General features: G+C 44.5%; 1 protein-coding gene across 5 annotated transcripts in view; it reads right to left on the minus strand.

The window, feature by feature from the left end:
* Positions 1–2,776: 2,776 nt before the first annotated feature.
* The window catches only part of LOC106573252 (ankyrin repeat domain-containing protein 27), a 38,667-nt gene continuing 29,073 nt past the window's right edge, over positions 2,777–12,370 (minus strand). For 4 of the 5 annotated variants that reach the window (XM_014148155.3, XM_014148153.3, XM_045696910.2 and 1 more), the window contains 13 exons: positions 12,173–12,255; positions 11,876–11,991; positions 11,583–11,675; positions 10,909–11,106; positions 9,443–9,499; positions 8,281–8,397; positions 6,973–7,134; positions 6,509–6,706; positions 6,175–6,294; positions 5,738–5,911; positions 5,374–5,467; positions 4,978–5,059; positions 2,777–4,662 (listed from right to left, as the gene is read on the minus strand). In XM_014148155.3, the coding sequence (XP_014003630.1) occupies positions 4,041–4,662; positions 4,978–5,059; positions 5,374–5,467; positions 5,738–5,911; positions 6,175–6,294; positions 6,509–6,706; positions 6,973–7,134; positions 8,281–8,397; positions 9,443–9,499; positions 10,909–11,106; positions 11,583–11,675; positions 11,876–11,991; positions 12,173–12,255 (2,116 nt within the window). In that variant the 3' untranslated portion in view covers positions 2,777–4,040. The remainder of the gene's footprint in view (positions 4,663–4,977; positions 5,060–5,373; positions 5,468–5,737; positions 5,912–6,174; positions 6,295–6,508; positions 6,707–6,972; positions 7,135–8,280; positions 8,398–9,442; positions 9,500–10,908; positions 11,107–11,582; positions 11,676–11,875; positions 11,992–12,172; positions 12,256–12,370) is intronic. The other variant, XM_045696909.2, reaches the window with a different exon arrangement.

Raw genomic sequence — 12,370 nt, forward strand, 5'->3', positions numbered from 1 at the left:
TTCTGCAGCATTGAAGGTCCCCAAGAGCACAGTGCATCATTCTTAAATGGAAGAAATGTGGAACCACCAACACTCTTCCTAGAGCTGGCCGCCCGGCCAAACTGAGCAATCGGGGGAGAAGGGCCTTGGTCAGGGAGGTGACCAAGAACCCAATGGTCACTCTGGCAGAGCTCCAGAGTTCCTCTGTGGAGATGGGAGAACCTTCCAGAAGGACAGCCATCACTGCAGCACTCCACCAATCAGACCTTTATGGTAGAGTGGCCAGACGGAAGCCACTCCTGAGTAAAAGGCACATGACAGCCCGCTTGGAGTTTGCCAAAAGGCACCTAAAGGACTATCAGAGAGAAACAAGATTTTCTGGTCTGACGAAACCAAGATTTTACTCTTTGGCCTGAATGCCAAGCTTCATGTCTGGAGGAAACCTGGCACCATCCCTACGGTGAAGCATGGTGGTGGCAGCATCATTTTGTTGGGATGTTTTTCAGCGGCAGGGACTGGGAGACTAGTCATGATTGAGGGAAAGATGAACAGAGCAAAGTACAGAGAGATCATTGATGAAAACCTGCTCCAGAGTGCTCAGGACCTCAGACTAGGGTGAAGGTTCACCTTCCAACAGGACAACGACCCTAAGCACACACCCAAGATAACGCAGGAGTGGCTTCGGGACAAGTGCCTTCCCCGTAGCTCAGTTGGTAGAGCATGGTGTTTGCAACGCCAGGGTTGTGGGTTCGATTCCCACGGGGGGCCAAGTACGAAGAAGAAAAAAAAAAAAAAAAAAAAAAGATGTATGAAAATGAAATATATGCATTCACTACTGTAAGTCGCTCTGGATAAGAGCGTCTGCTAAACGACAAAAAAAAAAAAAAAAAAAAAAAAAAAAAAGTGTCTGAATGTCCTTGAGTGGTCCAGCCAGAGCCTGGACTTGAACCCGATTGAACATCTTCTGGAGAGACCTGAAAATAGCTGTGCAGTGACACTCCCCATTCAACCTGGCAGAGCTTGAAAGGATCTGAAGAGAAGAATGGGAGAAACTCCCCAAATACAGGTGTGCTGTATGTGCCAAGTGTAACCGATGTGAAATGGCTAGCTAGTTAGCAGTGGTGCGCGCTAATAGCGTTTCAATCGGTGACGTCACTTGCTCTGAGACTTTGAAGTAGTTGTTCCCCTTGCTCTGCAAGGGCCGCGGCTTTTGTGGAGCGATGGGTAACGATGCTTTGTGGGTGGCTGTTGATGATGTGTGCAGAGGGTCCCTGGTTTGAGCCCAGGTAGGGGCGAGGAGAGGGACGGAAGCTAAACTGTTACACAAGAAGACTCGAGGCTGTAATCGCTGCCAAAGGTGCTTCAGCAAAGTAAAGGGTCTGAATACTTATGTAAATGTGATATCAGTTTAATGATTTTTTAAAAATAAATGGGCAATAAAATTATAAAAAACTGTTTTTGCTTTTTCATTATGTGGTATTGTTTGATGAAAAACTGAGTTTAAATGTATTTGGCTAAGGTGTATGCAAACTTCCGACTTCAACTGTACACACACACACACTCCCCACCATTCCCCCAAAAACAAACACAGGCGGAGATATTCAATGGTCGTTCCATCCCTGAGCCCAATTCAAAGGACTTGATGTGCAAATGAGTCAGTTGTAGCTGTTTGAGAGGCATGCAATGTCAAGTCCTAGCTGATGGAGCTCAGATACACCCCCTTCCCCTGAAACAAACACGCACTGGTCCCCCTTTGTGACCATTTTCCCAAGCATCTCTGTGCAGTCAGACCTTTGATTATTTTGTGCCACCAGGGGCACAATCATTTTACCCCTCTCTGAATGTCCAAGTGTGAACCCCTCCCCATGTGTTACTGCACCTAGTGTTGCCAGCACTGCCACTACCTGGGTGGGGGCACCCCACTGGAATTCCCACCGGGTAGGTACAAGGTCATCAAGGTTCTCATTAGCAGCTCTGAGAAACTCCTTGTATATTATGCTCACTCATCCGGGGGCTTTGGCTTTGTAAGACCAACCCTGCCAAGCAGGCTCAGAATCTTGAGGGGGCAACGCTGCTTTAGTGGGTCTCTGACCGTATTTATCCTTCTGTCTTGGCTGGGTATAGGCTAATTGCAGTAGGCCTATAAAACACATAAGGACTACTCCTTAGTGTATGGGTCGCTCAGGTGGGTGTCTAGGGTATAGGATTTGGGACCGTTCCATCATGATAAGATAATAAATAAACTATATTTATAATTTATTTTCAAATGTATATCCCATATCTGCACAAAATTGAAAGCTCTCTCCGTCACAACTCCTGCTAGCAAACCAGTGGCAGATTTAGGTGTAGGCAACATGGCCAGGGGGCGGCATGGGGCGCCCGCACAAAAAAAATCTGAATGGTGACATTTGCGCAAATGCCCCACCCCCCAAAATTGAGGTAATTAAGTACGTGGAGTAATGAGTAGGATTCTGAGTTTTCACTTTCCTCTTTTGTTCTGTATTGCTCCTCAAGCAAAGGGGGAGGCCAATGACAGAGGGCACCATCAGACCAACTCCTTGAATGGTCTCCATATTGTCTAATCCTTAAGTGTATGTTCCTACACTGTATTTATGCATGGGATTTGTTTTTCAACAAGAAAAGCTCAGAAATAGCTGGAGTGCATCTTTAAAACAATATTTTAACAGTAGAAAAATCATAACATTAACCAACTTACCTAGCCTATCATAAAGCACAATATTTGAACAAATACCAACAATAAGCCAACTCTTGCAAATAACACAATAGTCAAAACAAATGACTCGATCATGGGTTTATTACAGGTTATTTTGACAAATTAAATAAGGCACGTTCACTGCATCTAACATTAAAAAAATGTAATAAAATACTTCAGTACGAAAATAATCAACATTGAGATTGGAGTGGACAACTACTACCGTATAAACCAAAACAGTAACTTTGAGATAAAAATACATCTGTACACTGATGCTAGTCATCTGTGTTCAATGTACTGTATGTGCTGGATAATGATGCGTTCAATAAATGTCAGTTCAAAACTACTGAGATTTCAGAGTGTTGCTGATAAAAACATTTTTCAAAAAAAAAATGGTACTTGTAAAGTGCAAACTCCCCATAGAATTGGTTGGGTCCTATATGGCCTTGCTTTGCAGGATTAGGATCAACTGCCATGGAGGTGAAATACAATTATCAGTTGAATGCTAAATAAACACTTTTTTTGTTGTTGCATTATATTGTTTTCTACAGGATAAATATCAGAATACACTAAAAAGTGATGGATAAACAAATTAAATATGGCAATTGTGTTATTATATTCTCAAAAGCAGTATTTAACTACAGTACTATCCATTTGTGGAGTCACTGGATTGAGCTACTGTATATAGATTTGTGCGTATACACTTATGGTTCTCTCTCTACCTACAAAGCAACCAAGATACCTATTCTAAGTGTTTGACATTCACTGGGATACAAGTGTGGCCTCACTATGCATAGTCATTCAAATGCCACACACCAAGGAGGTACATTTCGTGTTACAGATAGGTTAGAAATGTCAATTTAAGGTTAGAAATGTCAATTTAAGGTTTTCTAAAGGGAATAACTAACTCAGTAAAAAAAAAAAATGTTTTAAATGACATCCAAACCGTAGGAGTGTAATCAAATTAAACTAAATTGCTAAAAATAAAAAGAGCCCTGATTTTACATGTTCGAATAAAAAACGGCCAGAGGTAACATGAGCATAGACGTTCAGATTAGCATTTTCGTCAAGTAGACAAAACAAAAACATACTGATATGCTATGTCACTATGCACTGTCAGAATGTTCTATCAACCATCTCTTTTATCAAGGGTGAGCAACAAAACTAAAATAAGCTAAAACAGAATTACATTCGCATGAAGTTGAATTAACATGTTTTGCATCCCTTTTTCATGAAGGCAAGGAGAAAAAGTGCTTTCAATAACAGTCAGGTCAACTAACTAAAAGTAGGCCCCACTCTTCTCTGGTTAACCCCAAGTTCTTACCTGACTGGGGTCTGCCTCTGCGCCTCAGAGTACCTCTATTTCTTCTACCAGTTCTTCTACCAGGTCCTCCATGTCTTTGGGTGGGCTCTCAGTCTCAGGACAGTTCCTCTTAGACTTTACTTCGGTGTCTGGTGAGGTGTGGACATTTTCTCCCTCTCCGTTTCGGTCTTTGTCTCCATTGACTTGGCTAGGTGTGTGTGATGGATCCTCGCGAGTGTGTGACGGGTCGCTGCTGGGTGTTTGTTGTGTATTTGATGGGATGTCAGGTGTGCGTGTATTTGACGCGTCGGGTGTGTGTATGTCAGGTGCGTACGTATGCAAGGGTTCACCTGGAGTGTCTGCGTGTGAAAGGTCTTTAGCTAGGTGTGTGTCCTCCTTTACCTCGGCCTCTCCTGTGTGTCTCCGGTCCCGGCCCCACTGAGGAGACTGGGGGTGCACTGTGTCCACGGTGTGACTGCGGCTCAGGGCCCTCTCTCTGTCCCTTTGGTCACCAGGCTTGGGGCTTCCCTCTGGGCTGGAGCAGATGCTGAATGGCCCACTGCTCTCCAGGGTCTCCCCCCGCCTCAGTTTCCTCCTCTCAGGAGTGGGGGAGTTGATGGAAGGCACACTGGTGTCCCTGGGAAGACCTTTCTTCATTTGTTGAACACTGGGGAAAAAAACCATCAAACAACATCCACAAGCTCAGAGGAATTGCACTGAAACATAGCAGTTCCTTAAAATGTAAGTTTATTGAAACTTATGAGTAAACTATGACAAAAGTTGTTCTGGATCGGCTTTGTGTACATAGGAACACATTTTCTATCTAGGAAACGTTTAACATCTAACTAAACAAACAAACCGCACATTGTCTCAATTGATCTTTTTGCAAAGTGTAGTCAAATTGATATTGATATCAACTTCACTATGAAGGACAGCATCCATTTTCCACAAGGGGGCACACAATCTTTTCCATGGTACTGACCGGTTTATTGACTGGGCCAGCTTCTGACGTCTTCCACTGGCATTATCCTGCTGATGCTTTAGCCGCTGGACAAATGAGTGTGCTGGGATTGAGAGAAAGAAGTAAGAAAAACTGTTCCATATCCACACCAGCATACCCATGGGCATGCCATGGTATGACAGTATGGATAGTGGAACATAGTTTGAATTATTGGGTGTTGGAAAACAAACCCCAATAATCCAAAATATGGCAGTAGTAGATTGGTCCCCAAAAAGACCAAGAGAATTATTAGGTGACAAAGTTGGTGAGAAGACTTTTCATTGTGTGTTACTTGCAACATATCTCTGTACCATCACACTCTAGCAGGTAGGTGGACAAGGAAAAAACAGTGGCTGGTGTCAATACTGACTCTCTTACCCAGAGCCCCCTTGGGCACAGAGAGCAGTTTGATTGGTTCAGCATTGTGGGAGAGTCCAGATGCCTTCTGAAGAGTCCTCAGGATTTCAGTGTTCTGAAAGTGGAACAACAAAAAGCCATTTCATAATGAATTCATTATTTCCCCCAGCTCTACGGTTGTTGGTTTAGACCTGCTACTGAAAATAATTACATGTAGACCCATACACAAAACAGTTGGTGAGGTGCTGACTAACAGAAAGTTAGCAAATCTAAGAAAAATAAAGTCGCACATACTGTACATCTTGTGCAACTCTGTTTACAACTCTGTTTAACAAGGGGTCACCTTGACCCTGATCAAACCCTTCAGTGGCTGTTAGATTCTCACTTTTCCCCTAGTCTCCACAGCACAGTCCAGTGCTGTCCTCTGTCTCTTGTTCCTCATGTGGACCAAGGCTCCAGCCTGCAGTAACAGCTCCACCAGGGCCAGGTGACCCCCTTTCACAGCCTCGTGCAGGGCCGTGTTGCCCTGGTTGTTGGACAGGTTCACTGAGGCGTTGCTCTGGAGGAAGACAATATAGAAACGTCTGATCGCACACTGTTTTGCTGCTCACAATAGGTGGCCTTTTTAATGAAGCTTAGGTGGTATGGTTTACAACGTTTAGACCAACACGGTCTCTGTCAGGCGATTGCCCTGCTATCATTTTTTCCACTTTTTGGTCCCTGACAGCTATAAAGACCCACACTTAGCCGTTTATTTCCCCAGTGTGATGGTGTTGGCCTGTTTGACCCACTAGGGGGCAGCAGTGTCAGTGTTCTGTTCACCTGCAGCAGGATGGTTGCTGTGTCCACGTGACCTCTGAGGCAGGTGTGAATCAGAGGGGTGTTGCCATAGCGATCCTTCTTATTCAGCTTGGCGTTGCACTCCAGCAGTGATGTCACTACCTGAACATAAAAACCAATGAGAGATTGAATCTTTTTCCATCTTTGCCTCAGACAATCTGCAGCAGATCTGTGTGTTCTTTCAAACACTTCAAGCTTTTGGCCCGAGTCTGCCTGGAGTCCTAGATGGAAGGGGAGGTTGGGACTATCCCGTGGTTTCTGGGTGAGCCGGGGTAGCTCAATCAACCGCAGCTAAAGTATAGTACTGTGTGCCCACCTGTATGTGGCTGTTCTGGCTGGCCAGGTGCAGTGGCGTGGCACTCTGACTGTTGCGTGCGTTGACGTTGGCCCCGTTGCGGCTGAGCAGGGACACCAGCGCCGTGTGACCATGGAGCGCCGCAACGTGGAGGGGAGTGAAGCCATCCACACTACTGCTGTTCACGCCCAGACCACTGGCCTGCAGGCACACAAACTTCTGGAGGCAAACACACACACACACACACACACACACACAACAAAACAGACAAAGGCACAAACATCAAGTTAGCTGGACAGCTCTGCAGGAACATTACAAAACTCAACAAAATCTCCATTCACCATAGCTTTAGTACTACCAGTAAGACCCTGTGTGAAGATTGCTGTTTGTTTGCTCATTGTACATCAGAAAGAGGTTCGGTAAGTATGTTTGTCAGGGTATGGAGCCTGCAGTAGTGCTGAGACATGAGAGGGTTGTTGTCTGACCTTCTGTGATGGCCCACAGTGTGGACACTGGCACAGTGGGTGGCACAACTTAGTCCAAGAGGGCAGCCCTGCTTCCTCCTCTGGCTCCTCGTCCAACCACTCCAACAGGTACCGCACCATCTCTATGTCTCCATCGGCTGCCGCACGCAGCAACTTCTCCACCTGTCAGTCAAACAGAGAGAGGCAGCCTATTAGAACAGCAGACACAGGGCCTTTAGAAACTGCCAACATGGATCACAAATTACAGATAGTCAATCCTACAAAAACTTTGTGTGAAAGCTCTAAATATTAGCATCCCTCAATAAATAGAAAAATACTGCATCTAAATTTCACCTACCTTCCCTCCCTATTCCTGTTCCCTAAAATGTTAAGTCCCCTATTTAGGGGACTTTAAGCAGTTCTGGACTAGTTCTGACTGATATTTCTGTGTACAGTGTGCTCTGTGAATGGCGCAACATCAATTGCTTTACACTCCCTAAAAGTGCTGGTTGTCTTCATTCAAAATGTGCTATTTGCAAGCGCAGCTGTGAGGTTCACAGACATATTCGCATAGGGAGCGACACATGACATTTTCTGGCCTATCCAGACAAAGGAACGATTTCCCAGTTCCTGTGACCCTCGTAGCTGCGCATGGAATAGCACATATGAAAACGGGAGAGTCTAGCGGATGGAAAAACCACAAAATAATTTCGCAGAACTGAAACTACTTTCTCTAGGTCACAGATGCACAAAATCTCTTTGTGCTTAAAGCAGAAGTTGTAACAAGTCTGCACACATTTGAATGGTGTCCGAGTCGCTCAGAAGACGTTTGGCAGAAAAGTTGTCGGTTCTATGAAAAATGGCGCCAATATTGTACTGTCACAAAGTATGATCATATTTATTTGACAGTTATAAAGCTGAAATATTATAGTAAGTCGTTTATAATTTGATTGTTACTATATTTAGAACGCACTTCAGTCATTTTAAGCCCTATTGCCCCACTTTTGTTGAATAGGAAGAAAAAAAACAATCGTATGATTTCTCATATTTCTACTATGTTCTTCGGCTTGTGTCATCAAAAGTGAGTACACCTCAGCAATTTATAACCACTTACCGGAAGGGTGAGTCCCAGACCTTTCTAAAACTATGCAGCATTACCAGTTATTGTTTATGGCCATCTCATGAAAATAATTACTTTTGGATGTCTTTTTAGGCAGAAATCTACATTTTGCACTAACGCTCAAGAATTGAATTAAGAGGATGGTACTCCTCTCAGACATTTTCAGGGTCAACCCTGCCTAAAGCAGGGGTCCTGAGTGCTCTGCTCACCTCTTTGTGGAGGACCCTGTCGCAGTCGGGCCTGGCCTCAGAGCTCTGGGAGGTGGTGCTGGAGACAGAGGAACGGCGGCTGCTGCAGTCAGAGGCCTCGGGAGAGCGGTTAGGGGACTGGCAGGAACAGCAGGGGGGGAGAGAGAGCCCCGTCAATCAGCTGACCATACCACACACAGATCATGATCCGGTTTCCCGATAGAACTTAAGCTTACCAGTGTTTTAACGATGCATCGTTACTATAACGTCCGAAGATGTCACATGCATTTCCCAAAACACCACGTAGACAGAATGTTAACTAAGTGCTTAGTTGGAGCATGTGTCGATACTGATAGCTGATCTGAGAGCAGCGCTTTCGCCATTCAAATCTCATTCAAATGATTCCACAATTCTGACGACGGATCAGCTCCTAAATAGATATTATTTGGCTGCAAATGTTGAGGCGGCTTATTCTAATGCTTACCCCCTAATAATGCACTAAAACACAGAATTGGCACATCATCGCGCTCGTTGTTTCACATCATTAAATATATTGAGGCAATTTAAGACAGTACCCTACAATAAGATAAATAAAACGTAATTGATTGAACATGAAATTGAGTTGAATATCATTCAAATACATAGGCCTATGTAGCATATACTATATTATTTTAATGCAGTGATCTCAGTTTTTATTTGAAGCATCTTTTAATCATTCGCTTGTTTGTGGCAATTGCAAAGACATTGGCGACTTTTGAGTTCGTTCTGAAGTTATCGGCGGTTACTGAGAGACCGAAACATCTTGATTCTAAGTTTAGCAGAGATTTTCTAACGACCCACTTAGCTTTTCTTCGAGTGGTCTGAGGTAGTCGGTAAACAACTAGCGTTTTCAAGTGAAACTTCAACGACGGTTTTGGGAAACAGCTCGGCGATTTAACGATGCTCCTACGAAGGTTCTAACAATGAACTTAGCCTTAAGATGCTTTTGGGAAACTGGGCCCAGGCTGCTACTAGCAGAGCAAGTAAATTAGATTTCTTTGGAATATTTAGGACAATAAACCTACAGGATTCTGGTTAATGGTATTTTAACAGGTTGGCTGGTCAGAGCCATTAGTTTATCTAATGAAATGCTGTAGTCCCACTATTCTGAGTCAACTCTTCTATGTGATGACATTTGACTTACATCATTGCTATCTCTTCTGTGAGAACTGTTGTGTGTCAACTCCAACAGCGTCAAAATCTGCAAGACAGACACACACACACACACTATTACGTATGAGCACATGCAGTGCATTGGGAAAGTATTCAGACCCCTTGACTTTTTCCACATTTTGTTACGTTACAGCCTTATTCTAAAATTGATTAAATTGTTTTTCCTCCCCATCCATCTACACACAATAGCCCATAATGACAAAGCAAAAACATTTTTTTTATGTAGTAAATGTTTTATTTGTTTAAAAATAAATAAAACTGGAAATATGACACTTGCATAATTAGTCAGACCCTTTACTCAGTACTTTGTTGAAGCACATTTGGCAGCGATTACAGCCTCTTGGGTATGACGATTAAAGTCTTCTTGGGTATGATGCTACAAGCTTGGCACACCTGTATTTGGGAAGTTTCTCCCATTCTTCTCTGCAGATCCTCTCAAGCTCTGTCAGGTTGGGAGCGTCGCTGCACAGCTATTGAGATGTTAGATCATGTTGAAGTCCTGGCTCTGGCTGGACATTCAGAGACTTGTCCCGAAGCCACTCCTGCGTTGTCTTGGCTGTGTGCTTAGGGTCGTTGTCCTGTTGGAAGGTGAACCTCCACCCCAGTCTAAGGTCCTGAGCGCTCTGGAGCAGGTTTTCATCAAGGATCTCTCTGTACTTTGCTCCGTTCATCTTTCCCTTGATCCTGACTAGTCTCCCAGTCCCTGCCGCTGAAAAACATGCTTCACCGTAGGGATGGTGCCAGGTTTCCTCCAGACGTGACACTTGGCATTCAGACCAAAGAGTTATATCTTGGTTTCATCAGACCAGAGAATCTTGTTTATCAGGGTCAGATTCCTTTAGGTGCCTTTTGGCAAACTACAAGCGGGCTGTCATGTGCTTCCGTCTGGCCACTGTGGAGTGCTGCAGAGATGGTTTTCCTCCTGGAAATGTATCCCATCTCCACAGAGGAACTCTGGAGCTCTGTCAGAGTGACCATCGAGTTCTTGGTCACCTCCCTGACCAAGGCCCTTCTCCCCCGACTGTTCAGTTTGGCCGGGCAGCCAGCTCCAGGAAGACTCTGGGTGGTTCCAAATAATACCTCCAAACACCATTTAAGAATCATGGAGGCCCCTGTGTTTTTGCTTTGTCATTATGGGGTAATGTGTGCAGATTGATGAGGGGAAAAAAGTAATATCATCCATTTTAGAATAAGGCTGTAACGTAACAAAATGTGGAAAAAGTCAAGGGGTTTGAATACTTTCCGAATGCACTGTACATGCTTGCTGTAACAAACACATACTTTATTTGCACATTTGAGCATGACAAGCTTTTTCTTTAAAAAAGGGCCCATCTGGTCAAATATTTGTATGTGACTGACTAAGTCGCTTTGGATAAAAGCATGTGCTAAATAGCATATATTAAGTGGTTTAGCAAATCAGGAGTCCTCACTCCTCACCTTAGAATTCAAAGCACACTGTAGTGGAGAGTCCTTGGCCTTGTTGTAGATGGCGGTGCTGGCTCCGTTCTCCAATAGAACCTCGATGATGCCCTCGTAGCCCCAGCGGGCCGCGATGTGCAGTGGGGTGTCCCCCTTGTCGTTCTGGATGTTCAGACGGCACGTGGGCAGGTCGTAGTACACCAGAGCCTTAACACACTGAGACACGGATGGGATAACACCGTCAGACTAAAAGCAATCTCCTCTGAACTACCATAGAGCGCGACACCGTCAGTAGAGTCTGTCATCATCCTCCATATACCTGTACTTATTTACAGCACTATCAATACAGATCACAGGAAGTTGGTGGCACCTTAATTGGGTAAGGACGGGCTCATAGTAATGGCTGGAATGGAATAAATGGAATAGCATCAAATGCAAACACATGGTGTCAATGCGTTTGATACCACTCTATATGCTCCATCCCAGCCATTATTATGAGCCATCCACCCCTCAGCAGCCTCGTGTGATATAGATACTTTCACTTCTGTCCCATGTACTGTGACTGGTTGCACTTCCTCAGCTCTATCCCTCAGATTACCAAACACATTGGCACAGTCAAAAGCTGTTGAAATTACAGATTGTGCCTTTTAAAAGAGATTTCAACTGGAGAGTGGCTCCCCAGACTGACTTACATCTTCATGTCCATACATACAGGCCAGGTGCAGAGGAGTGTTTCCATTGTTGTCCTGGGCATCTGTGTTCGCCTTATAGTGCAAGAGCAGCAGCTTGATGGGAGAGAGTGAAAGAAGAATATATGTCAGAGAGATTGAACAGTTTGTGTAACAGAAGTATCCTTTTTGTATACAGTTTCTGTGATATAGTGTAGCTCATCTTAGCCTGGTTCCAGATCTGTTTAGGAGTAGGTAAGGCAGCACAAAAAGATCTGGAACCAGGATATAACTGTCCTGCTAGCGTCCTGTCTCACCGTGACTCCCTGGTAGCCCTTCTGACAGGAGAGGTGCAGGGGTGAGAGGGCGTGGTAGTCTGTGGCGTTCACCAGAGCTCCCTTAGACACCAACAGGTCAATCAACAGGGACTGACCTACCACGGCAAAGACAGGCTTTTTACTTTATTTAGACAGTGGGAAATGAGAACGGGATGAAAAGTACAGAAAGTGGCGGATCGGGGATTCGATTCCCCCTGCCTTTAGGGTCTATGTGTGGTCCCAAGGAAGATGTGTGGATCAATAGGCCACCCTCAGGCACTTATTAGCATCACCTACCACAGACAGCAGCGACATGAAGTGGCGTGTATCCTCGATCGTCTCGAGAGAAGGGCGTTACAATGGACGGGTCATTCAGTCTTCTGCGCGAAGCAGACAGTATTAGAGAAAAAGGGAAATGAAACTTCAAGGGGAATTACAAAAGTAGAAGAATAAATCACGTGTTCTGTTTCTATCCACTGCATTTAATGACAACAA

This window comes from Salmo salar, chromosome 16 (genome assembly GCF_965601325.2).
Source record: "Salmo salar chromosome 16, fSalSal1, whole genome shotgun sequence".
NCBI lineage: Eukaryota > Metazoa > Chordata > Actinopteri > Salmoniformes > Salmonidae > Salmo > Salmo salar.